The sequence below is a fragment of the Plodia interpunctella genome, chromosome 19 (assembly GCF_027563975.2).
Source record: "Plodia interpunctella isolate USDA-ARS_2022_Savannah chromosome 19, ilPloInte3.2, whole genome shotgun sequence".
In the NCBI taxonomy this organism is placed as follows: Eukaryota; Metazoa; Arthropoda; class Insecta; order Lepidoptera; family Pyralidae; genus Plodia; species Plodia interpunctella.
In genome coordinates this window covers 3,868,363-3,895,254 of record NC_071312.1, presented here as the reverse complement: position 1 = coordinate 3,895,254, position 26,892 = coordinate 3,868,363, and the positions used below count along the sequence as shown (strand labels likewise).

General features: G+C 35.7%; 2 protein-coding genes across 2 annotated transcripts; one reads left to right on the top strand and one right to left on the bottom strand.

Moving 5' to 3' along the window:
* Window positions 1-14,137: 14,137 nt before the first annotated feature.
* On the top strand, window positions 14,138-18,963 carry LOC128678402 (venom protease-like). The gene is made up of 8 exons (XM_053759916.1): window positions 14,138-14,281; window positions 14,681-14,781; window positions 14,987-15,123; window positions 16,081-16,208; window positions 16,728-16,896; window positions 17,351-17,595; window positions 18,282-18,442; window positions 18,773-18,963. The coding sequence occupies exons 1-8, from the start codon at window positions 14,146-14,148 to the stop codon at window positions 18,932-18,934; spliced, it is 1,239 nt and encodes a 412-aa protein (XP_053615891.1). The 5' UTR covers window positions 14,138-14,145; the 3' UTR covers window positions 18,935-18,963.
* Window positions 18,964-19,203: 240 nt separating this feature from the next.
* Window positions 19,204-26,462, bottom strand: LOC128678399 (uncharacterized protein). Its single transcript, XM_053759914.2, has 8 exons — window positions 26,261-26,462; window positions 23,577-23,758; window positions 22,159-22,381; window positions 21,725-21,976; window positions 21,169-21,233; window positions 20,672-20,861; window positions 20,149-20,382; window positions 19,204-19,621 (listed from the first exon to the last, which is right to left on the bottom strand). The coding sequence occupies exons 1-8, from the start codon at window positions 26,372-26,374 to the stop codon at window positions 19,427-19,429; spliced, it is 1,455 nt and encodes a 484-aa protein (XP_053615889.1). The 5' UTR covers window positions 26,375-26,462; the 3' UTR covers window positions 19,204-19,426.
* Window positions 26,463-26,892: the final 430 nt, after the last annotated feature.

The following is a 26,892-nucleotide window of genomic DNA, read 5'->3' as shown; positions in this document are numbered from 1 at the left end:
TGTGTAGCCAGCATTAGACGGATGTAGCCATTACCTCCTTCGAGACATTCATTACGGCTGCATTTCAAACTGGTAGACACAACTACACGTCCTGTTACCCTGTATTAGTCTCTTTGCGGCGGTAATAACGACGCATTCGCAATTAGGTAAGTTGGTATGCTGTTGACTTCACAGACGCACGCAGCGTAAATCAAGCTCAGTTACCGGTCACCTAGGCTCATTAACTTTTTAAATAGTTTAATTATTGGTATGACCGGAAAACTATAATAAAAACTCACCGATTGAATTATTTCTTAGTCTTCAAACCTAAACCTTAACACAGATGGGTTAGATTTATTTTGTACATAGAGCGAAACCCAAGAACTGTATTATAAAATCGAAAGTTTGTGGCCATGTAGGTATGTGTGTATGTTTGTTACTCTATTACGCAAAATCTACTAGACGGATTATTATGAACTTTTAGGGTACTTTAAATCCCGATATTCCAACAGGAGCGAAGCCCCGTGACGCAGCTAGTGTAATATAAATGCATACGAAATTCAATATTAAATTTATTTATTTTTATTTGAGGGCACATTTTGTCCCGAAATTCCCACAGGAGTGGAGTCCTATACAGTTAGAATAACAAGACAGTCGTCAGAACCAGAGACCGTTCCCAAACTCAATAAATAGCTCAATTTAAGCCTAAGTAGAGCTAGTTACGAGCAGAGCAGTGCGGGTGCGGAGTGGACGATTTATTGTTCCATTTGTCAGCTTTGGACTGGCCAGCTAACCGATCATCTGTCGTGACAATATCTTGGGTGGACTGCTTTGAGCGGTCTATTACAATACAAGGAAAAATATCTTGCATCAGCGCATATGCACCACAGCGATGTGCCATTTTCGAAATATTCGAGAGTGCATGAAAACGCTCAAGAAACATTGATAACAAAAGATAATTCGAAAGTAATTAAATGTTTTATGCCGATACAATATTAGGAAGATTGAAACAAAAAAAATACATTTTTGATGGACATTAAAAAGAACTAAATCACTAAATTTAAATTTCTTTATTCAATTTATGATGATATACATTACTTTATTGACGTCAAAAAATTACTTAAACTAAGTCTTTCCCTAAGTCCTAAGTACCTACTAATTCCATGGTCTTTCATGGACCATGGATAAAATGTCAAGTTATTTCTCTTTGAAACCCAGACCATAGCTTCGAAGATCTAGTCTAGCTCCACGCTGGTCTAGGTATGGAAGTCATTAGCAAACCGGTAAGGTCGATAATTTCGTCTTACACTAGTCATTGCAGTCTGAATTAAGATTGGAAAGTTGGTGAAACCCAATCACGTAAACGATTGCAAAGTGGTTTTTATTAGTTACGATGTGTCGAAGATCTGTCGAACGATTAGAGATATTAGGGTTCCGTACAAAAAAAAAACAAAAGCGGAACCCTCATAGGATCACACGTGTGTCTGTCTGACCGTCCGTCTGCTGGACCAAATCAGGTGAAATTTGGTAAAATGGTGTAATCCTATGACCCAAACACAGACGTGCAGAGTAAATAAATATTATAGTTGATTTTCGGGGGCTAAAATAGGAAATTTAAAAAAGCTTTGCAAACCTTTTTTCTCTCTTGATGTTTGAGTCCCACTGCTGGGAAAAAGCCTCATTTTCCAAATCTTATTGTATAAGCAAATTACGTTAATCAATTAAGCTATCTGGAAAATATTTAATGGTACAATTAGGTAACGTACCAAGTTGTACGAAGATTATTTTAGCAGTTTATTACAATTCAAGTCAGCTCTATTTAGATTCAATAAGTGCTAGTTACAAATTCAGCAGACGTTTGTCGTCGTTGATCGTTTTTTTGGTAACAATGTGCAACAATATATGAATCCTAATATGTGTAGGTAATAGTCATAGCAAGGTAACATAACACGACGAGGAATTGTACGTAAACTGAGATCTACGTGATTTAATATTGAAAATAAATTGACAAATAATTTAGTAAATTATAATTTAATTAGTAAGTAGTTACTCACTTTTTCATATTTCCATATTTTACATGAATAAATAAATAATTAATGAATAATTAAAAAAAAATAATGCCCACCAGTGAGACATGTCATTAAAAGGTTAAAAATAATAATAATAATAAATTTAAAAATAAGCTGTAAATAAACCAAACAATCTTAAAGGTGGCCTCTCAACATTTTAAAAATTAGATTTTTTAAATGCTGTCGTCGTGGTCGTCATAAAAATCCATGAAAACGCAATAATACACATAATGCGGCACCAATTCGCTAAATTACGATCACTCCGTATCAATTGTTGTCTCAGAATACAACAAACTAAAGTCGGTACTCCCACACGACTCTGTTGATCACATTTGATTGCGTTTCGTATGATTTTATTTCGGTCTTATTATCGTGTCTTGCATTAAAACGTGTTTTTTATCTACAGAAACAGAATATTTTCTTCACCTAAAACGCACGAGTCTAATATCTGTCTCGTCAAATTATGTTTTCTTTACAATTAATTTTTTCAATTATTTACATTAATATATACGTCATGTTTTATTATCATCAGTCGAATATGATTGAAATGATTGTAGTATACTTAACGAAATCTAAATGAGTTCAAAATAAACATTATATAAGTTTATTTCTTGGTTGTCTGTCTTTTTAAAAGATTAAAACTCTCCTCTCATGGGTCTACCGGAAGAAATTTCATTTGAAATAAGCAGCGCCTTTGTGCTTACTTTTCTATTTACTGTCCGTTTCTATCTTGTTTATCCTTGTACATAAATAAACTGTGTAAGTATACATATCTGTCAAAATATTAAAATAGAGCTTGGAGTAGAAAACAAACTGAACAACTCCACAGCTAACAAAACTGTACTAACTAGTAAATCATAAAAGAGATAAAACGAAAACGGCAAAGTCCATATACATCATCCATGAATGAGGTAGAAAGCTAACGTCATCTGATAAAATATAAACATCATAGAATTTGTATTTAATTTAATTAAAATCAAATAACTAAATCAAAGAATTCCAAGTCCTATTGTGTCTAACGTGGATTAGGAAATTGCTAGGGTAGGTAGGAGGGCCGTCCGTGTCAATTAGAATTACATTTAAGATAATTTTCACCCATATACAATTAAAATTGATTTGACCCGCTTGTGACTTTTTCTTCCATTTTTCTTTCTTTTCTTCAATTTATTAGTAAATATCCCCAATGAGCAACTTTTACATTCCCTTCATTAGGCAACTTAAAAACTATTACAACATTTTATTTAAATTTCTCCCCATGGTTGAAATAAGTCTTCGTTATTTCAACTAGGCGATATCAACCAGAGGTGATTTTTAAATATTAATTGTGAGTTTGACAGATCTTGATTATTTGAATAAATAATATCAGAGGTTATCCTTCTGTCCTCTCTTACAGTCTAGCGAAATAAACCGGGTTGACGCATGCGCGAGCGCTCCTTGTAGGGCCGGGACTAACTGGTAACTGTAGCCGCAAAAAGGGCCTTAATTGATGCAGGAGACAGCGATATTCTGGAGCGGTTCCTATTCACTACCCGGCTAATACCAACTGAATATCAATGCTTTTACTATTTGACATATCTCCAGGCCGAACTAGTCGTCATCATATTAGATGAAAGAAGTTTATGTAAGAACTTATTTTTTGAACTTAAATGAAGGTGTAAGAACTTAAATATTTTGTCAAATAAATGACTAATTTTCTCCAACACTTTGGCCCTCGTTGGATTATTATAAAAGTCTGCAAACCACTCGTTTCAAAATGCCGATCAAATGCTCTTACTTCAGTGAGTTTCGGATGTTATTCATAATATAGCTATAAATTAACTTTTTTACTACATCTTTTTTTGACCTAACCGCGAAAGTGCGAAGTCGCATGCTGATCAATCTTCAGTTGCTAATTGACAGCTTCCGGTATAGAAACATAAAAACACCGTCACTCGATTCTCGATCAGATTGCGATCGATTGCGAATCTGGTGTCATATTGCCACTCCTGACACCTTCTCTTGGGTTGTCACATCGCATAACTGCATCCTGACGTCTTACTGGACCAGTTCAGGTTGTCATTATCATTCCAACTTTGCAACTTACTTGACTAGCTTATTGACTAGCTAATTATCGTCTCACTGTGTTCAAATCACTCAAAAATGGAATCAAAAAGTTAATGTCCTGATTTATATAAATCAGAAAAGTGGATTAAGGAAGTGGAGTAAGTAGAATACCAAATGCGAAGTGAAGATAAAAAGTAGTAAAGCCGACCCAGAGTTTCGACAATAAACAGCTGAAGAAACGCTCAGATGACAGGAGATAGGCTATCGCCAAAGTAGTAACCGAAGTATGGAATGCCAGCGGTTAGGTCGACGGTCGTTGGCGAGAAAGGTTTTCAAAAAACAGTGCTATTTCACGACTTCAGATTATACCTGTATGTATTATATATGTATACCTATTCCACCTGTTGTGTGCCAAATTTAATCTGAATACAATTAGTAGAATTTATTGATTTCAGATTGTTCCAACACTCCCAACCAAAGACATAATCATATAGGTACTTATAGATTAGTTTTATATCTCACTACTTTTACTGGAATAATTAATTCCTCCTAATCCTCATTTGGTAATTGGGAAATTAAAATATTCTCCACAAATAGGTATTTTTGAAATATCGCCCTGGTTCAAAAGAGTATTGTCATGTCAGGCATCGTCTCGCTCACTCACGGCCAATTCGATGTCGGACAAAACTCATAAGTGATCTTTGTCAATGACAGAAAATGCTTTTAGTATGTATATGCTATTTAACCATTTGGTAAATGAAGTTTTAATTTTGTATATACATAGATTATAAACTACTAGCTGCGCCCCGCGGTTTCGCTCCTGTGGGATTTTCAGGATAAAAACCTATATTCTACCCGTGTACTAAATTTCATAACAATCCGTCCAGTAGACTTTTAGGCGTTTATTACTTTTACATCGAGAATTAAAATGTAGATAGAACAAAATATTGTTAAAGTGGGCACGTAGCGCAGCAGCTCATTCATGACATAAAGCAATTATATACTTTGATGGACAAAAAACGTGCACGACTCTAAGCGTAAAACTTTCGCTAGATTATGTAAGTGATGTATATTTAACATCTGAAAAAGTACTAGTTATTATTGATTGCCGATAGTTATTTCAGTGGAAATACTTAACCTGTTTCAGCATGTAATTTTTAAAATAAAATTCTAAAACCGTTCTGTCATATTTCTGTAATGTAAATAAATTAGTTATATTAATTACGAAAAATTAAGGAGTAAGAAGTATAGTGAATGTAGCACCCAGCCTGCTATTAAAGCACCCGTGGATGTCGTACTAGGTGAGTAAGGGATAAAAAGGCTATGCAACAGAATAATCATTTATAGAGAAACCAGGCATCTTTTGACCTCAAATATTATATCACATAGTAATTTCTGAAATAGCTACAAACTACTGACATTTTGGAATGACCACTGCTGATAACAACTGCTGCCGAAAGACTGACTTAGTATTTAATTTTTTGGTAACTACGACGTAATGTCTCTCTATTGGCAATAAATAATATATTGGCAATCTATACTATTATTATAAAGAGGTAAGCGTTTGTGAGTTTGTATATTTGAGGTTTGTTTGTAATCTCCGAAACTACCGAACCGATTTTTAAAATTCTCTTACCATTAGAAAGGTACATTATCCAAGATTGCTAAAGGCTATATTTTTAACTCAAAATTCCCACGGGAGGGAAGCCCGGGCAACATCTAGTAAAATATATTTGTATTGCATTGTAAACATATCCAGAATAATACCTCGGATCCAGGACACGAGGCAGGGTTTTTAGAAGGGACGTGACACGCACAACAACTATGTTCCATCGAGAAGGATTCAAAGATGGCTGCCATATCCAGTCCGTCAAGATTCTCGACTCCGAATTACTGAACTGTTGAATGACATTGCCCATTCATGATCAACTGACAAAAATAAGGTGATTGACCTTTAATTGCCAAACAAACGTACATCAAAGGAACATGTTTTTTTAAATTGTTTCATTGTGTTACGAATAATTTCAACAAGCTACTTCGATTTATAGTCCAAGTTCAATAAACACGATATAATTAAACGATTAATTAAATCCTTGTCATTTGTATTCGCACCATGTACTTATTGTTAGCAATTATTACGAATCGTAGCATAAATTATTCTAAGTATTATATTATTAAACAAGAAGAAGTTTATTGTCTACATGTCTACAGCTGACGCATTAGAATATAATTATACCTATACTTAACCTGTGACTGGACCTTTAAATTGATAATATGACATAGTTATTTTCTTTACCATTTCTCGTAATAATTGTAACGGTAGGTTCGTAAAGGTCATAACAGATTAATGCGACTAGAATAAAATCTAACACCAGTGACATCAATTAACACACACGAAAACAAAGACTATAAAAAGTAGCATCAGAGGTACCTATAAATCCTTACATATTATAAAACAAAGTGTCTACCGCGTCTGTCTGTTCGTGATAAACTCAAAAACTACTGCACGAATATTCATGCGGTTTTCACCAATGGATAGAGAGATTTCTGATGAAGGTTTAGGGGTATAATCTATTATGCTTTTACCCGAGCGAAGCCAGAATGGACTAGTTAGTTATAACTATCAATACGATACACGTTGGAAAGAGAGAGAAGATTACCGTGAACTATGTCGAGTAGAACCTAGTAATTATATAGCACTAACTAGCCTAATGATAAGGCATTCCGTTTTTAGAGATCGTTTGCGAGATGTTAGAGCTTCTGTCAACTTGATTACTTGTACCTGTAGTGATGCAAGGTTGATTCAGTATCGATAATTAACTTATATTTATCGATATTGAATCTTATATCTTTATATCATACTTATATCGATAATTACGTAATGTGACATGTTATCGATATTGACTAATACGATCTTAATCGATAACATCGTCAAATTTTGATTTATATCGCTATAGCTAATAATATGATTCATTTAAATGTGAAAGTGAATTTAAACACGTATGTTTATCTACTTATAATATGTTGTACAAGAAAATGGAGTTGATGCATTTATTTAAAAACAACAGTCATTCCCTACCATGACTTAATTCGCCTGGCTGATATTCTTATATATAAGAAAGAAAGAAAAGGAAGAAAGAAAAAAAATATTTCCAAAAACATGTGTACAGTATACAAATTGATGTTAAAATGAATTAAACCTACATGTTTTACCGAATATAGGTATGCAAATATAAATAAATAAATGAGGATGCTATCCACTACAAATAACAAAAAAGTAATATTGAACTAGCTCTAAATTATATATTTATATAATTATCGATATATGCCTACTTATCGATGTTATATATAAACCCTATAAGTGGTAAATGATGATTGGATACATCGGAAAAGGTGTTTTCCCTGTCTCAGCTTGTCCCGCATTCCCTTCATTATGAATAAGTAACTTAATCATGAAAATAATGAAACTATTAATAGTGGGTTGCACCCGTCAATTTTGACGTTAACTTAAATCAGCGCCCCAGCGTCGTTTTAATAAAAGATCCTAACTTTGCGTTTTTCTGCATAGGTTAAAGTTAACCTAAGAATCTATTATAGAATATTTAGTTTAGTTTCTAACAGTCCATCAAGGGAATTTTTGGTGTAACTTTCGTTATAAGACCAAATAGTATTCATTTAACTGCATCAAATTTAATATTTATGAATTTGTTTTTCACAGGCAATTACTTTTTACGTAAAATTTGTTTTTTTAATTATCATCTACTATTGAATTATGTCGATACGAAATATAATCAGTATCGACATAATTCATATTATAATCATACGGAACCAAAAGGCGTGTTTTCTTCATTGCAACTTATTTTATCTGTAGTGTATGTACGGTATCTCAATGATATATGAAACTAGAACTGGCTAGGAGAGACATTGAAATAAAATCGTCTATGGCATGTATTTTCCGCACTAGAATAGGACCACTCCAAATCCTTCTCATTGTTGTCGTACTAGGCAAGTACTAGAAGAATAAAAAATCTTCTGCCTTGAAATCTCAGTGGCAAATACAGCACTCTCAAAAAAAGACGCCCTGTCGGCCTAAAACCACAGCCGATATTCAAAGTTTTCAATTTTATTTTTTAAGTTGACCTCGCGCTACGTGGCTTCACAGACAAAACATGAATGGAACCGGGTTGCGGATAAGAAAGAGAATAGTCTGTAAAATAAATGAAAATGAGGAATATCCAGTAGGCTGTACATCCGCGTTCGATCGCACTCATAAACAGCCGTTTTAGAACTTGTAACGGACTAAAGGTGTTAATTATCGCTTAACTACTTCCTACATGCTAGTTATTGGCTGGTGCATCGTCATGTAGATAATATAAATATTTTCATTTTTATTCATAGATTCACTTCGTAAGGATAAGAATTAATTTGAAAAATTTAATTACCTAGAAAAACGAACTAAACGCAAAGAATCAAATTGTTTAAAGATACGATTTTTTTCTTGCTCTATACTACTACTACTTTTACCTTTTTTTGATTTATCTTGAATCGTGGAAGGAATCTTGACTTATGAAGAATGGTAGAAGGAAGGAAAGAAATAATTATATTTGTATATTATAGAAGTAATCTTCTCACTTGTCTGCATGTCGACTCGAAAAGACCATGTACTAAATGCCTTAACTATGAGCGTACACTTGCGCGAAAGATATTTGCGCGCAAAGACACTTGCGCCAAAGACACGTGCGCGCAAAGACACTTGCGCGCAAGATATTTGCGCGAAAGGCAAAAAACTGGTTAAGGGATGACTTACTTTGTGCGCAATTTTCTTTTCGCGCAAGTGTCTTTTGCGCATGTGTCTTGCGCGCAAAAGTACCAAACTCAATTATGAGTCAACCATTGGTTCATAAAGAGAATTCTATAAGTGGATAAATGAATTCGAAATCCAATTTTTTTATTCAAATTGCGATGATGTAAAATATCACTTATTGACTTCCAAACGTAGGTGAAGAAGAAGACCACAATTGACAAATATAACCAAATTTGATTTTTACTGCATATTTGTCAGTTTTATTCTGAGATGAACTCTTAAACTCGTTTCAAACAAGGTAATGCTGTTTTCAACTGGTTGCAATTGCTCTAGTATTTGTGTATCTATGAATATTTATTCCATCAGGAAAGTTTCCAAGCTTTCATGGTAATTTCTACCGACTGGGTTTGAAGTCATAAAGCATTTATTACCGTCAACCTTCAAACCCAGTCGGTAATATCTACCGACTGGGTTTGAAGTGATATCCGCAATTGAAATCTGAAACCCGATATCCGAAATACAAAACAACACTAGCCTTGGACGGTTTTCTAAAATTGTTAGACGTTATTTAATATTTACCGTTTCTGAATATCAACTCCACCATTAGGCACACTATTATCCAACTATTCCTTCGATTTTCCTTACTCTGACTCTGAAAAGGTGATTGATAATTTAATCTTACACTGTAGAGCCCAACTATCCATTCCTCCCTGGTATAACGGATATCCGTAATAAAATCATGCTCGTAACGGTGTGTGTAGCCAATACAATAAAGTTGACGGATAGGTAATATAGGTATGTCCCTATCCAGATCCTAAATTTCGTATCCATTACATCCGTGACTTTAACAATCTATAGACATAAAACATGCATACCTAGGTGTTAATAATTCTGACTAATGTCTTGCTTTCTTATCAACTTCTAACCTTTGTTATCGACAATTCGCATAAATTATAGCCTGGTACATACTACAAGTCTTTTATTACTGTATAAAATAGTAATTGTAAACTAGCTGTTAACGCGGTTTCACCCACCATTTAGTTGTATTTGCATATTTGTGTTTTGTATCTATCGGTGCCACCGACATAAAAGATTAGCTACTGATTTTCAATTACCCTGGTATTTGAAAATGTGACTGAATTATTTGACCTAGCTTTGCGAATAATATAAAGCTTTATACAATTTTTTGCATCCTATCTATTGGTGAAAACGGCATGAAAATCCATGCAGTATTTTTTGAGTTTATCAACAACAGGCAGAGAGACGCGGCAGAGAATAAGGAATAAGGATAAGGAGAAGTATGTAAGGATGATGTCACTCGACCAGCCGTGTCACTCTGTACATCTGTGTTTGTTCTTAATTAAATATACCTATGGATTCTATAATCCTTTGGCAGATTTTCGGCGATTTTTTGTTACTACAGGAATGAGGCAAAGGCACTTGTCCAAAGGTGTCTTGGACCTGTCTGTATCAAGTCACAGGTATCAAATAGTTTACATGACAAATAACAGATAGATAGTTTACATGACAAATAACTCTGGTTGTCTGTTGTCTACTATCGCAAAGCAATCGCTCAAAATGTGGAAACTCTGCCTACGCGCCCCTTCACTGCGAGTGTCGAATAACTGCGGAGGACGTTGTACCGACAGCAAATCAGTTTCTCCCACTTCTTGCACAGCACTAATCTTAAATTCATCACTATCCACGCGACATTTGTTAAAAAAACTTTTTCTGTCTTTTATCTAGTCCGTCTTTTCACTCAAACTAACAAAAGTAACTTCCTAAGTGAAAAGGATTATGATGAGATAGGATTAGTTAGGGATTTTGTATGTTAGAAAACGTACTTGTTACATGTGTGTGATGGCACTTGGCTCTGATGACCATGAGAGATGATGTTGACTATTGAATAGATATATTGATTTGTGTTCGAGTCTAAAAATTATACATACCTATTAAACAGGTACTTAGTAATTATTCAAATAAATGTACTTACATAAAATAATTCAGCTTAGATTTTCAAGGAAAAATCGATTGGATTGGCGCCCGCCGGCCGGCACCGGCGCCGGCGCATGCGACCTGCTGCAAATTAAACAATATACAGATATTTAACTCAGATGAGGCGCTCAATTGTATGCTTGATATTTGTGATGAAAGTATACTGTGGAAAAAATACGTTCTTCATCCACTTCGCACGGTTTTCTGCATCTTTACCAGATTATTGGAACGCATATCAACCTTCACAAAGTACATAAAATTAGCACTTTTTGGATATGTTCTGTATTGTTATTATTAAGAAATAGGTGATCAATAAAAGTTATTTTTATTTTTATTTTGCAGTAGCACATAGCATAAGAGCACTCATGGAGCTTGTCTTATGAAAGTTACCACTAATTCGAGTGTTCTATACCTCTGTAGACCCTTTAATGTGTACCGGCGGTCTGTATAACGCAGCTAGTATTGTAATGCGACCTAATCTGGTGGTATGCACCTGCAATCTGCGATCTACCGTTGTTGCACTCCACATTTACATAGAGACTAGTTCTACCACGTCTCTAGTTGTAGATGTTTCGATAAAATTAATACTAATCACACAGATGGATTAGGAAAACACATAAAACTCTCCAAAATCGTGATTATTTTCAAAAGAAAAGTCCTAAGAAATATTAGGAAAGAATTCTCATACTATTCAACGATTCGGCTATTCGACTGGGTTAAAAATAAAATGTAAAAGTTGATCAGTTTGAATAATTACGAGATTTACTATTTTTTCGGTCTCGTTAAAATATATTAGAAATGCTTTTTGACTCCAAAATCCGTGTCGTCACAATACATTACTGTCGTACAAGCTCCATATAACATTTTGTTCTCGACGTTAGAAAAAAGAGTTCTTTTGGTTTAATTCTAGTTAAGTAGTTTTCATGTATTTTCTTACTCCCGGGGCTTCGCTTCAGTAAGAAAGTAACTCATCAAAATGTATCGAGTAGAACATAATGGAGTTAACATATTTAGACCATATAGGTACCTAGATAGTGGGTAAAAATTTAAGAAGTGTAAAATCACTTTGTTGAAACAAAGTTAATATTTTCGTTAATTTTGCACATGCTCTGCGAATAAACATCTCTTTTTATTTTAGAAACTTACACGGCAATAAAATACATAACGAATAGTAGTACCTACACACTCGCGTCAAGTCACTCTTGTGCATTTATTTGTACCTAAAATCGTTAAACCTAAACTTGGTGTTTCGTTTAGTCACAGATTACATAATACCGTTTAGTGTTACATAAGGTCAAAGTACCACGGTAGTTATACCAACTTAATGTCGATTAAATGTAGTGGCCCGTCCCGGCTTCGCTCGTTTAAAACCATAATAAATTATACACCTAAACCTTTCTCAGAAATCAATCTATGTATTTTAAAAAAACCCGCATTATAATCTATAATGGAGTTGTAAAGACCTAAGCGTACTTATGGGAAGAAACTTTATTTTATACTATGTAGTATACTAAGGTATTCCGATTTGTTACTCAAATATTAAGATGTTAAGTATTTATTTTGTCCGAAAACTTAACATAAAAGTTACAGGCAGTAGCAAGAACCAGTGCTCATTTCAGCATCAACATAATGGGTATCGCCCTGTATTTTACGCGAACGTTTTTATTTATAATATGTATTCAAACTAGCTAGTAAACTTAGCTAGAAGTTCTAAAATTATTAAAATAATTACGAGAATCATCAATAGTCTAAGATTGACAATAAGATACGAGTGGATATAGCTGTAGATTGGCCAATGTGCCAACCTGTGGTGCCAACAATTCAAAGGCCGCCTACAACAAAATTAGCATAACTTGGTGATTATTTCGAATGTCCTGTAGCTAGGTATGGATTTTATATTTAATCACAGACATTAAACATCTTAACTATATTGACAGTATTACCTAATGAATTTAATGAGGGCCAGTAGATCTTGTGAAATGATTTTATGAGTTTCATGGCGCCGGTGTACTTACAATACAAAAAGCCCACGTAAGTTTACAGATAAAATTCAAGCATTCATATCATTACAGTTAGATTTTGAAAATGAAGAATATTGATAAAATGAAAATAAATAAAGTAAGGAATGTAGGATATATTTGATTGTCAAGGAGAAATAAATTATGTCAGTACTGGTGTTGATTTAGTATTTTGTGAAACAATTTACCATTTAAATACGGTAGAGTTGATGCACACAATCTTAGAATTAGTACGTACTTAAGTAAATATTCAAACACTTATTACACAAATTGTATTGTGTAATAACAAATGAAATGATGCTGTAGTATTTACCATCTTGAGTCAATTACATTAAATTACTCACTTATCGACGCTAACTGCTTTAAAATCTCGCATTGGAACCTTTCCATGACTTGGTTCACGCATTTACCCAGTACCATGTCAGTAAAATTACAAATGCGAAAGTTTCAAACGAACCCTGAAACAGCATAAAGCATACTAAGGTCTAAGTTAGGTACATTTTCGGTAACTCCAACAAAACTCCTTAATTGTCTCCAATTCGACTTGGAGCAAAAATATATTATATGTATGTTTGTAACGCGATAAATTTCGAAGCGATGGTCTGATTTAGATGAAATTTGAAAGGTATGTAGGATCTGTCAATAGAATTTTTAAGTTCATGTTTTAAGTTCATGATGCCCATCATTTGAAATATTCACAATTTTGTAAAAACTCATCAAAATATATCGTGTTCGCGAGGTCTAAGTTCGTGGCGAACAACTAGTATAAATAGCTAGTAATAATACTTATAGTACTTACAAAAGTTTATGGTCCGAGCGTTTACAGACACCGCTCAAGCTCAGACTTCGTGTGCTTGGATGTGGCTTGTGTAGCCAATCTTATGGTGGAGATGCGTATCTCCACCATAAGATTGGCGTCAACAAAAATAAATTATATTAATGAGTTAGCGCCGGTGATCGGTCATTTGCGTGTTGTTAGTTCATGTGGGTCCTGCCTGTCTCATACATAGAACCCAAGCTTAATCTTAGCTCATCCTTCTTGGTTATCCATCTAGAACAACTGTTAGAACAATAAAATGGCTATGTATATACTGCAAATAGTTTTACAAATCATCATGGGCGTGCCGTGGGCGTACCTATGGGTACTAATTCTGGATCTTTATTTTTTCTAAAAGTACAAAACAATTATGATTGACATTTCGGTCGCACTGACCTTATCGGTGACATCCTGTGGATTATGCGTTATCGTAGCATCCTGCCTGTCCTAATTGCGAAAATAAATCACAACTCCACTCGATCTGGTGTGGTTACAATGTCACTGCCGGCGTTCGTTTTAGCGGTGTTTGTTGGATTCCTGGCATTTCATGTGAATGGTGAGTGGAAGTCTTTATGCTTATGACATCATCATCAACAAATTTTTGAGCGAGGCTCTTGTCGATGGAGATCTTACAATTTGCTTTCTCACCATACCTACCTAATTCCTTCACTTCTTGATACAACTTATGTATCAGTGTACCTACTTATAATTATGAATCAGATTTTATTTTAAAACTTTACCTATATAATGTAAAAACCATAGTAAAAACGGTATCAAAATTTACTCAGTTGTAGAAATAGACAAAAATAATTTTAAAATATGAATAGGTTACCCTTTCTCCCTCGTACATTAAAAAACATATCTTCTTAAGTTTAAAAGACAGGCGATTTATTAAATATGGAGATATGGATATGGTCAAAGGGAAGCTATAGTTATGGTGATGGTTTGTTGACAGTGGAGGCCACAGAGCCACCATGGAAGGAACTGGAGTCAGAAGGTGGCATGCGCGTGGGGAGCAGCCGTATGAAGAGATTCGTACAGATTGATCCCAAAAAGGCAAGTTTAATTTTTGACTGGTTATTGGAGTACGTCTATTAATGAACTGAAGAAAAGGCGTGTGGTTCCGCCCTAGAATAGGAACACGTCATATCCGTGGATGTCATACGAGGCTCCTACAATTTGCACATGCAAATAGGTACTTCGTCTTTATATATATGAAGACGAAGTACCTATTCATTTTATTTTATTTCGTTCCATGTAGCCGAACGTAATGTACCAAGAATGCACGCTGCCGAACGGGAAGATGGGCCACTGCAAGCACCTGCAGTATTGCATCAAGGACAAGATTGTCGACAACTTAGTGCACTTTACTGAAAACTTGTGCATCATTGAACAGACGTAAGTTCGCAGCTCCTTTTGTTCTTTGCATTAAAAAAAAACAGGTACTGATTAACCCGTATAAATTTTGTTCCTGTTGCTATGAGGTTTATGAGAGGTATTTTTATCCCGAAATTCCGACGAAATCGAAACTCGAAAGCGCAGGATATTAAATATACCTTAATCGCGCTGTTTCCACATATCCCTGTTTCGTTCGGGGCTGCAACGTTGCGAAGCCCAGAACCCGCGTAAAAAATAGCCTCAAAAATTTGAAGATTCGGTTGTGATTTTACAACCAGCCGCCTGCCTTTGGAATGTTATCGTTGCCTATCAGCTGCCTATGCCCTGAGTTATGAGTCCCTTAGTCGCCTCGTACGACGATTTATAGTGGTATTCTAGGACGAAACCACACGCCACGTATGCACTAGGTACATTATATCAACAAAATGAATGAATTCTAGTGATACTCTTCAAGTAGTTTTGCAAATATTGCACTTTGAATCACCTGCATACCGATTATGGGAACACTTGCGTCCGACGTGACATATCATTCTCAGGAAGTGGAACACAGAAGGGAGATTACTAAATGCAAAATAACTTGGTCTCTTATAAGGTCTGTCTGTGTGTCATATGTGTGATTATGGTCTCGGGAACTATATTATGAGTTCGCCTTCTAATCATAAATACTTTTTTTATAATCATTAATACATTTCCGTGTATTAAACCGTTGAGGAGTCCCCACGTCGTTCCTGGGTGCATCATGTTATCATAATAATGCATTGTCATCCAAATTAAACGTATGTACAAAATTTCAGCTGAATCGGTTGAAGATATCTGATTCAAAATTGAGTTGCAAGATTTCACCCGAATAGACATTGCAAGTAAGGTAGATAAAAGCTTGTAATCATAATCTTGTCTTCTATTTTAATCTTGTAGGAATATCTTCCACACATATCTACCTACTGATCTATATTGTAGGTCGATCGGAATATGCTGTCCAGACGAATCAGGTCATATAGGCCTGGCGGGTGACCTGCCCGCCACTGCACCCAGGGAGGAGAGGTTCGAATTATTACAGAAACTACTCGTGCGGGCTGAGAATAGAGGTCAGTCACCTTCCTTTACCTTTTATATTTAACTAATATATTTCTGATTGACATTTACAAAATTATGTATAAAAATAAGATACCTCTAGATAAAGTTCAGTGACCGCTCCTTATGTTGGTGAATTTTCATAACTTTCGACGTTAGTGACATTCGACATTCAACCTACCGTCCAACGCACAACACTCAAAATGCGATAAAATATATTGAACGAATGAATGAGTTTATTGCTTTAAAGATGGTACTGGATTTTTTCTCTTCTTGTTGATCTATGAGTATGGTACTCATAATTTCAAAATATTTAAAAAAATCACTCGCGTGATTGATGCCGTCGTTACGACGTTATATACGCGTCGATGTCAGTATTCATGTTTTCTTTTGACATTTCTAATAACTCATAATATTTTAAATGAAGAAGGGTTTGTATGTAGCGGGTAAACTTCAGAAAATGTAAGATTATCCATCTATTTGGACTGTTTGAAGTGGACAATAAACATTTCATTTATAATGACCGTTTACAGGTTGCGGCCTAAGCACTCGTCCTCACGGGCGCATGACGGGCGCGCGGCCCGCCAACGCCCGCGAGTGGCCGTGGATGGCCTCCGTCACGCCCGAGGGCATGAGGCAATACTGCGGAGGAGTGCTCATCACTGACCGCCACGTGCTCACTGCTGCCCACTGTACTAGAAGGTGTGTCATGGCTTTGTTTGCATTAAAAATGTTATGCCATAATTTTACGGGTGTCTGGCAGAGATTTTAAAAAAATAAATCACTAGCGGCCCGAATTTGCTCGGCTAAAAACATAATAAATTATACACCTTCATATACATATTAAACCTTCCTCAGGAATCTTATATCTATTGTTGAAAACCGCATATATTACATAAATTTCACTAAATTGTATGCAACCAAAATGGTCCTCTTCTCAACTCTTGGTCATGAAACTGAGATTGATGATGATGAGATTTATAATACGAAAGTTAAATATTAAACACATATTTCCCCAATGCCACCATGATGCGAACTTAATTTTCGCTGATCACTCTTTCCAAAAATTTTCAGCGTTTATAAAAAAGTCTTCTTATTCCTAAGATTTTTTCAAAAAACATGCAACTGGTAACAATTAATAACTTTCCATCCACAGGTGGAAGGCGGAAGACTTAAGAGTACGTCTCGGCGAATATGACTTCGATCGCAACAACGACACGCGCTCATACAACTTCTTAGTCACGGAGATCCGTCAACACGTCAACTTTGAGCTCCCCAACTACCATCATGACATCGCCATCTTGAAGCTCCATAGACCTGCTGTGTTTAACTCCTACGTATGGCCGATATGTCTGCCGCCAGTTGGTATGGAGCTGACCAACGAAACTGGAGTCATTATTGGTAAGAAGCTACATATCGTTTCTCACTTGTTTACATATATTTCTCACTTTGTTCACATCACTTTGTACTCTCTTATCCAGGATGAATTTCATTAGTAAGGCTCGACTACCGGTTCGTACCTCTCGTCATCTTAACATATTTGTTCCACCTCGCTTCCTCAAGAACTATACTCAAATGAATTTTTTCTACCGCAGTTTAAACCTTTTAAATAAGTACTTTCCAGATATCGATATGTTCTCACAATCGCTGCAGACTATAAAAAGTAATTTATTTAAAGCACTGTCATCAGCTGAGTAAAATTAATAAAAATTATGAAAAATAAATAAACAAGTTTATATGTATTTTATGTATGAAACTATTTATGTAATGTATTGTAAATGCGTCATTACTGTTACTTCTGTTGTTACTTCTTCTTATATAATATCTGTTCTTGTTTTATATACAACTAAATAGTACCTATATTGTCAACACGCTATACTTATTATGTTTTTCTGTTAAGTTTTCGGAATTATTTTGTCTATATCTACATGTTATTTTTATTGTAAAATGTTTCTTATAATGACTGTTTGTGCCAAAAAAAAATCACAATTTCTCAACTCAACGACTGTGTAAGTGTCAAGTGTGAAACAAATTATAATTCCTGTTTCTCACTAATTTGCATGTATTTCTCGCGCCTTTATGTACAGGTTGGGGTACAAAATGGTATGGTGGACCACACAGCGACGTCCTGATGGAAGTGGCCGTACCGATTTGGGATCACCAACAATGTACCGACGCTCTGGTCAATACCGTGTTTGAGGAAAACATCTGTGCTGGCGGCTACGAGGGCGGCAAAGATGCTTGTCAGGTAAGTCGCACATCTAAGTTAACTTATAAGTTATTAAGTTTTGAGAATATTTCTACCAGAATTTTTGATATCATGTACGAAAAAATCTGACATTATTCCCAAGGCGTTTATATCCTAATCGTTTGTTAGGTAAGTAAGTAAAAACATTCTATTCTACCAAATACATGGTATAAGAATACAATTTAAACTAGACAACTAGGAAGGTGTACAAATCGGCCTTATCGATAAGTAGGTAATAAAGAGTATTTTTCTTAGCCTAGCCTACATATGTAGACAAAGTCTGTACATCAAAATAGGTATACTACAAGTGAGAAATGGATGTTCTTACAGGGCGACAGCGGCGGCCCCCTCATGTACCAGCTGGAGAGCGGGCGCTGGACCATCGTGGGCGTGGTGTCGTGGGGCATCCGCTGCGGGGAGCCCGGCCGCCCCGGCATCTACACCCGCGTCGACAAGTACTTGTCCTGGATCGTGCAGAACGTGCAGTTTTAGTTTTACCTAATAATAATTTTCGATAGTTTCTCAGTTGTTTTACTCTCTCTTATCACCGCATGTTGCCCGTTGCGTATTGTTGTGTCCGCACACGCTGTTACGGCGCGAAGCCCAAAGTCAGCGTATTTTTAAGATTCGACTGTGATTTAACAGCCTACCTGACTTGGGAAAGCTATTTTTGACTATCAGCTGCCTAGGCTATGTGTCCCTTATTCGCCTCGTACCACATCCCATAAGGTGGGTGAAGGGGTAGACGATGAAGACGAAGGTATCTGTAAACATTTATTCCAAATTATAACATGTGGCTTTATCAAGCACAATTTAAATACTTTGGTAACTATTTATAGGTTCACGAAATACATTCTTAAAGTTTTTTACCACCGTAATATACTATATTAATATTATACTATATTAATATCAAACTTAAATAATGGTAGTTATAAAACAATACATAATGATAAAATAAAAGTAAGCGAGTGACTGCGACTACATTTAATGTAACATTTCCAAAGTTACTTTTTCTCCGCACTCTTCAATGGCGTCCAACATATCTACCACCTGTTTCTCGTCAATGACCGGGTGGAAGGTGAAGGCCAGTCGGAAGAAGTTCTTGTAGTGTCGTAGTGGGGAATATGCTACCATGAGGCGAGAGCTTAGGGTCAGAAGTTCCTTTATTTTGGGGGTGATCTGTAAGGACATTAAATACAATAAATATTTTTTTAAAGATTTGAAAACCTACTCGAGTATAACTTGTTTAAGTTTGAAAACTATTGTGACTAATTTAATTACAACAATTTCTTTTAACAAATCCAAAAAAACTATGTTAAAATATGACAAATGGTTTATATGGTCGTCCCATAAAATTGGCTGATTAGTTAATTGTCGATTTGAAAATTTAAATTTAATGATCTTCCTCGGTTTGTTTTTGTATTCTATTTACTGAACATATTGTTGTTAAAATATATACAGTTGAAAAAATACCCCGGTTGGAAACGAAGATTGTGTAACGTGATGTTTACGTAATCGTTTAAGAATACCAGTCACTGACAGCAAAAATAAAATTTTCAAATTATCTCAAAGCGAGAAATAACTTCAATATGCGAGAAACTATATAAACTTTAACTAATAATTATGAATACGAAACAATGAATTATTGTTCTCCAACTATAACTTGGACGTAGTTCAATCCTATTTTCTAGCTCGAGTTTACTAACCTTATGCATCAGTTCCCACCACCGATCGTCCTCCTCCTGCCCTCTCATAAAGCGGGGGATGTACCAGAAGCACACGTTCGGGCACTGCAGCGCGGCAGTGAGCAGCCTGAAGCCGCGCCGCGCCGCGACGGCGTCGAGACAGAACTCGGCCGCGGACAGCGTGCGCTCGGCGAGCCGCGCCAGCCCGGCGTCGCCGCGACCCTTCCACATCACCCACAGTTTGAATGCATCTATCTGTAATGGATACATTGCGGTGGTAAATGCCTTGTTCTTTTGGATGAGAAATCTGTTGATTATTAGCACTACAAATACGAAAAGTATGCGTATTATAAGGCTTCATTGATTAGTTTTACATAGAATATGCAGAGTCTGTGGAAGTTGACATCTAAAGACTTCTATATATTCAAAGAACAGGGAGGAAAAGGGTGTTTTCTTGTTTTAATTTGCTTTGTGCAGCAAACATGAGAAATACCAAATACATCAATTCTAACGAGAAACAATGAGCATTACAGTGTGAGCTGACCTTCCTTCCACATTGTATACTCTTATCTCCTGTATCATAGTTGACGTCATAGAACTTGTCTTGCTGGAAGAGATAGTTGGCCGCGGCGGAGTTAGCTTTGTGTAACAGCCCGCGGTGTCTGACGAGAAAAACTGAACACTGCAGCGGAGCGCCCGCCATCTTGTGCGGATTCCACGCTATCGAGTCGGGCCTGAAAATGGAAATATAGTATCATAGAAAGTGTGTTTATTTGTCCGGCTTTTAAGTCAAAACGGAGCAACAGTTTGAGGTGATTTTGGTGTAGTAATTAGAGAGCTGGAGAGGGTCATAGGCTTTATTTGCCGCGGGTGGAGTCGCGGGCAACATCTAGTAGAATAATTCTTAGCCTCGCAGAATCGTCGGAATATATAAAACATTTTTCGAGGTTAGTATTTCCCTTTTATCCCAAATACTATTTTCTAATATGACAAACAGGAGAAACAAAAAATGTCGAACACTAATATCGTATTGTATCTTACCTTTGGCCCCATTTCAATTTGCTCTTGAGCTTTGGTGACAACATCAGACTCCCACCCCAGCACGCCTGAAATTAAAAAAAAATTTAAAGATCAAAACGTTATTCTACTTAAGAATTTTGTATGCTTGTTTATCATAGCTGTATTATAAGAAAAAACTAGATAGATTTATATACAACGGCGGCAACGACCTATCCCATATAGGGATCTAAAATATGTTGTTTCAATCAAATTTTTGCCCATCGAACCAATCAAACATTTTAAGTTGGAAATGATAAATAGTTGATCTGTTCCGGTTAGTCATAAGGGAAAAGACAAAAAAAATATTGTACTTAAAAAGGAACGACAAAACGAAAGAGTTATAAGACTATGAATATGAAGTACCTTATATCCAATAAGGAAAGGCGAGGCTTAGGCAATTCAAATTGTTATATTTGTTTTATATAGACAGATAGATACATTTTTATTAGTTCTGCTATAACACACAATTTATATAATTTAAAAAAATCTCAAACTAAATTAATCATATAGAATAAAAAAATATACGAAGTTTACTCACATCAACATTCATCCATATCCCATATTTCGTACACACATCAGCAATCGCTCCAAGGTCGTCAATCGCCCCCAACACCGTGGTGCCAGCGGTAGCATTCACCATCACTGGAAATCTGCCCATCTTCCTCTGTTCCTCAATGGCTTTCTCTAACTCAGACACAATCATTTGACCATCGTGATTGACTTTTATAGTGTGGACGCTCTCGGTGCCAAAGCCCAGCCAGTGAGCTGCTTTTCTTATTGAGTAATGACTCTGTAAATAACATTAAAAATTCTGGTAATGTGGACTTAAATAAATTCTACATGGGAATCAAAACATTGATGTAAACTTTTTTTATACTACGTGTGTGAGTATAGGACTTCATATTCTTTGCGGTGTCACACAACTGAATTATAACAGGGAACATATAAACAACAGAGAGAACTCATACTTACATCTTCAGAGGTGAAAATAACCATCTCCGGGAGGCCCCTCATGCCCTTACTTTTGACCTCAGGGAAGGCCCTGAACCTGGCCGCAACTAGGGCGTACAATATGGACATGCTGCCTCCAGGGCTGAATATCCCGTCTCCTTCTGGGATTCGGAACAGCTTCAAAATGTGGTGTATAATCTTCAGCTCGATTAGCGTAAACACGGGCGCTACTTCGTACGTGTATCTGGAAGTTTTCAATACACTGGTGTCAGATTTTAGTCGCCTAAAATAGATATGACTTTTACGACTATCTACGACCATCTAGCTAAATAGTCGTTAGTGTGCAGGTTTCCTCACGAAGTTTTCGTTCATCTAAGTCAAAGTAGAATTTGAACCTAGGACCTTTGAGCCTTAACCACAAAGTCATAATTTTCTTAACTCCATAGAAATCATATGTTAGACGCGAAAATTGCAAGAATACAATACATTAGATGTCCCATCTCTACGGGGTGGTCACAGCACTAATGCCGTGTTGTGATTGGCCGACGGCATGCTGCATTCAGTGGATTAGGATTCAAGACCCGACACGTTTTGCTATTGCTTTTGTTAATTTGATTTATTTATTGATTCTGTATTATATCCAAGATTATATGTAGATATATTGTAATTGAGATGAAGTCAGTTTCATTTAAAGCTTCCTAAAGTACCAAGACACTTATAAAAAAATAGTCTTATTAGAATTACTCGTACAGTGCTAATTATGTAGATTTAGGGTAAACAAAATACTAGTCTAGACCTAGGCAAGGCAAACTAGATTGTAGTACCTGACTAGATTGTAGACATACCAGTCAACCTTATATTTATTTACCAATAGGGCAAACCGTTTGAACTCATGGACATTAAACTATGTGAAACTTCGTATGGTAATTTATAATTCCAGCTTTTTGGCACGGATGTGCACATTGTGCATGTTTTTTGTCTCTCTTCATAAAAAAACAGGATAAATACTATAAACTATTCTTATATAGGTGTAGTATAGCTATCGAGTAACAACATATGTAACACTTGCTAGTTAATAGGATGAAATATGTGATTATGAAATGCAATGACCTAAATCTGCATTCATAAATATAAATAAATTTACCATTATCCAGAAATAAAAATAAATTCGTACTAGATATTTCCTTATTTTTTTATTACAAATGCGTATCATTTCAGGTTCGTAAAAATTTATGGTAGGTCTGTTGTTCATTGATTTTAATTTTCTCCGTATACTCCCGCCCCGTCACAGCACCGAACACAATCGGGAACGCGCGGAAATAACACTACATATATTGAACATGAACACTCACTGACCAGTATTGAAAGCCACAGCGACCACGAGCTTCGAGGCGTCACAGCCTCCAACATGCAACTGGTGAGAGAATATGAACACTCACTGACTAGTATTGAAGGCCTCAGCGATCCACGCGCCGGACAGCCCATAAGGATCGCAGGCCCCATACAGCTGGTTCCTGAACGTGGGCTTGTCTGTCTTCACGCTGTATTGCAGCACCGTCCTTACACATATCTCCAGCTCTCCGTCTGATACGCCTTGGGTTATGTCCAGATCCACTAGTTTCTGAAATCATAATATTCCCAGTTAAGACTGAACTAACCTACATACTAGCGCCAACATTTTTTGTTTGTATGTATGAGGCGGGTAATCTCCGAAACTACCGAACCGATTTCAAAAATTATTTGACCATTAGAAATGTCCATTATAGAAGACTGTTATAGACTATATTTTATCTCAAAATTCCCACGGGAGCGAAGCCCCGTGCAACATCTAGTTGGTCATATTTCTACTACGCAAATCGATGAAAATCCGATTCCCATAGTTTCACATTGTCAAACTACACAAGAATTCAAATGTGTGTAAAGAAAGTCCCTGGCACGTCCTAGGCTATTGATATTTTTACAATGTAAAGCTAAAATGGGCTCTAAAATCATAACATAGAGTACCTTTTTGCATCAAGATTTATCTTTTATTAGCACTGTCCATAATGGTTTTCTAACATTTAGTAAAGATTTTCCATAATTACTATGTACTTAGTGAGTGGAAGGGTGTCAGTTTGCGGAACGTGTGAGGAATACGATAACACACAAGTGTAAACATACAATATGCTTGGCATATTCGTCATCAATTAATTTCTTGGGAATATTGTGAATCAATGATTTTTAGGGTTTTGTATCTTCTACTATTTGTCAAGATCATTTTTGTTTGATTTTGAAAATTTATTAAAAACTCAGGTCTACACAGTCTTTATTAGCAATCAAAGAAATGTGTGTACTTCGAATATAGGGAACTTCCCGTTGACATAAAATATTTATCAAAAAGTAAACTATTTGGATTGTAAGCCCTTACTTGGAAAAAATACCCGTAAATTAAGTAAGTACGGTGCGCGAGGACAACTCGCACTTGACCGGTTTTTTTAATTCAGTTAAATTTTTGCAGAAGTAATAAAAGTGCTCAGTTTTTATTATAAGAGAAAATATAGTTTATTATATTTGCTATGAATCTACGTAACTTTGCCACCACTATCATAATTGCCTCGGTTGGTATTCCTATTTATCTTTTTACATAATATTTTATCAAGTGCGGGTCAACAAACCCTGAACGACCTACTATCAGAGTTTCTGAACCATCTCAAGGCCTTGGTTTATTTGGGTTCTAAGTCTATGTTTGTGATCAATATTCTGACAAAGGCATGGCTTTTGTTTCTTAGCGCATTAATTTGGCGGTTTGGTCAAATTTGTATCTATTTATAGATATAAATGATACTTTCTGTTACTAAAATACTAAGTATGTACTAATATATACTTCCAACCCCATGGGCAAGTATTATGCCGGCAATGTTGTGTGGTACTTCAACTTAGTAAATATACACTTTAAATGTTTACATTTGATAAAATGATTGATTTGTGTAATTAATTAGCAAATAAATGACAATGAATGGCAAAATACATTAAAGAAACAACATACACACAATGAGTCATTCGTCAACAAATGAATGTAAATACAATATAAAAACAAGTTATTAATATATTAAAGAATTTGTTTATGATTTTTCATTGTTTTACTAAAAACATCCATTGTCTTCCTGTTACGCTGTCACATATTTGAGTCCTCTGAATGGTTTCCCGGTTTCTTCCTCAGCCGTTAAGTTTCGGAATTCAGAGTCAGTTCCTTATAATTATAAGTTCCGCCAATACACAGTGCCACTGTTGCTTGTAACAATGTATATTTTTCAGTACATAATAAATATTCTTATTTTCTAATAAAGAAAGCGGAAAATTACTAATTAACGTAGGGCCAGAAAAAGCCAAGTCCGATTACCTGAAGTATGGATACTCGTAACAATACTTTTGAGAAGCGATATAGATATAATATTTAACAGAATTGACACCCTGAAACTTTTTTATTCTTCAGTAAACACTGCCACCAACAAATGTAAATTATTAACATTGCCATGTAATGCGTCGAAATATTTTACAGACATACGGCCAGACAACAATGAATGATATTATCTTTTTCACTTTATATAATAAGGTATGCACTTATAGATTAAATTGTCATAGTCTATTGTCGATAACATGACATTTTTGTCCAAAGATCTTTAGATGACCTTGTACTACGACAATGGAATTTTTTTAAGACTCTCTCCCGGTTCCTCCCTCAGCCATTGTGCGTGGGAGCCCAAAATCCGCTTTCCTACTTTTCGTCTCCACTTACTATTTAGAATATGGCGTGAAAAAATGCCTGTGAAGGTCTAGTTTCTTCCCATTCTTCTCTAGTTGTAAGACTATTGGCGCAAAAAAATATCATCTTTGACGACAATTTTTTGATGACATAATGTAATTCTCCTGACAAAATATAACTCTCCTTTCTCGTCTATCTATAGCTGTTTATTGAAAAAAAAATAAAGCAATAAAGCACTTAATGGACCAACATTAAAGCCTATTAGAAACACTTTTGATAATGCACCCTAGGTTTTTAGGACATACATACACACGCGAACAATGAATTACACCTTTAACTACACCTTTTATGTCAAGTCGAGTAAAAATTAAAAAGTCTTACTTCCAACTCCCTAGGATGCCTAAACTGTATCAACGGCTGATCATGTTCTGTCTCCTCCTTAACTATTTGTAGGATCCTGTCCAGAAAGCTCCAACGATCACTGTTAGAGTCCATTTCGAATACACGCACAATAAATATTGTATTCACACATACGCACGGTGTTGACAAGTCAAAGTACGGAGTTGAACTGAATTGTTGTGTTAGTATGCAGCTGCCTTTAGGCAATGGGCACGCGCATAATGTGATGTGGCAGGCAATCGCTAATAGATCTCATCCGTTTCAATTCCCTAAATGTGATATTAACATTATGATACCATTAAATATTAATTCATATAATGCCCAAAATAAACGCCACGCAATTCATTCAGAATTTCTTGGCGTTCCTACTTCCAGTAGTCCGGAAGTAGGAGAAATCTAACTGGCAAGATTTGATTACATATAGATAGACAAACAAACATCGGGACAGGACCGATGCCGAGCCGAGCCGAAGGAACACTTTTCAACGGTTTAACGTAAAACTTAAACCCAACATGGGTTTGCGTTTGGAGTTAAATACCCCAAGATCTCTCTGACGACAATAAAAACTTGTGGCAAAAATGATATTTTTGTAAAAAACTTGTAATACTAGAGGT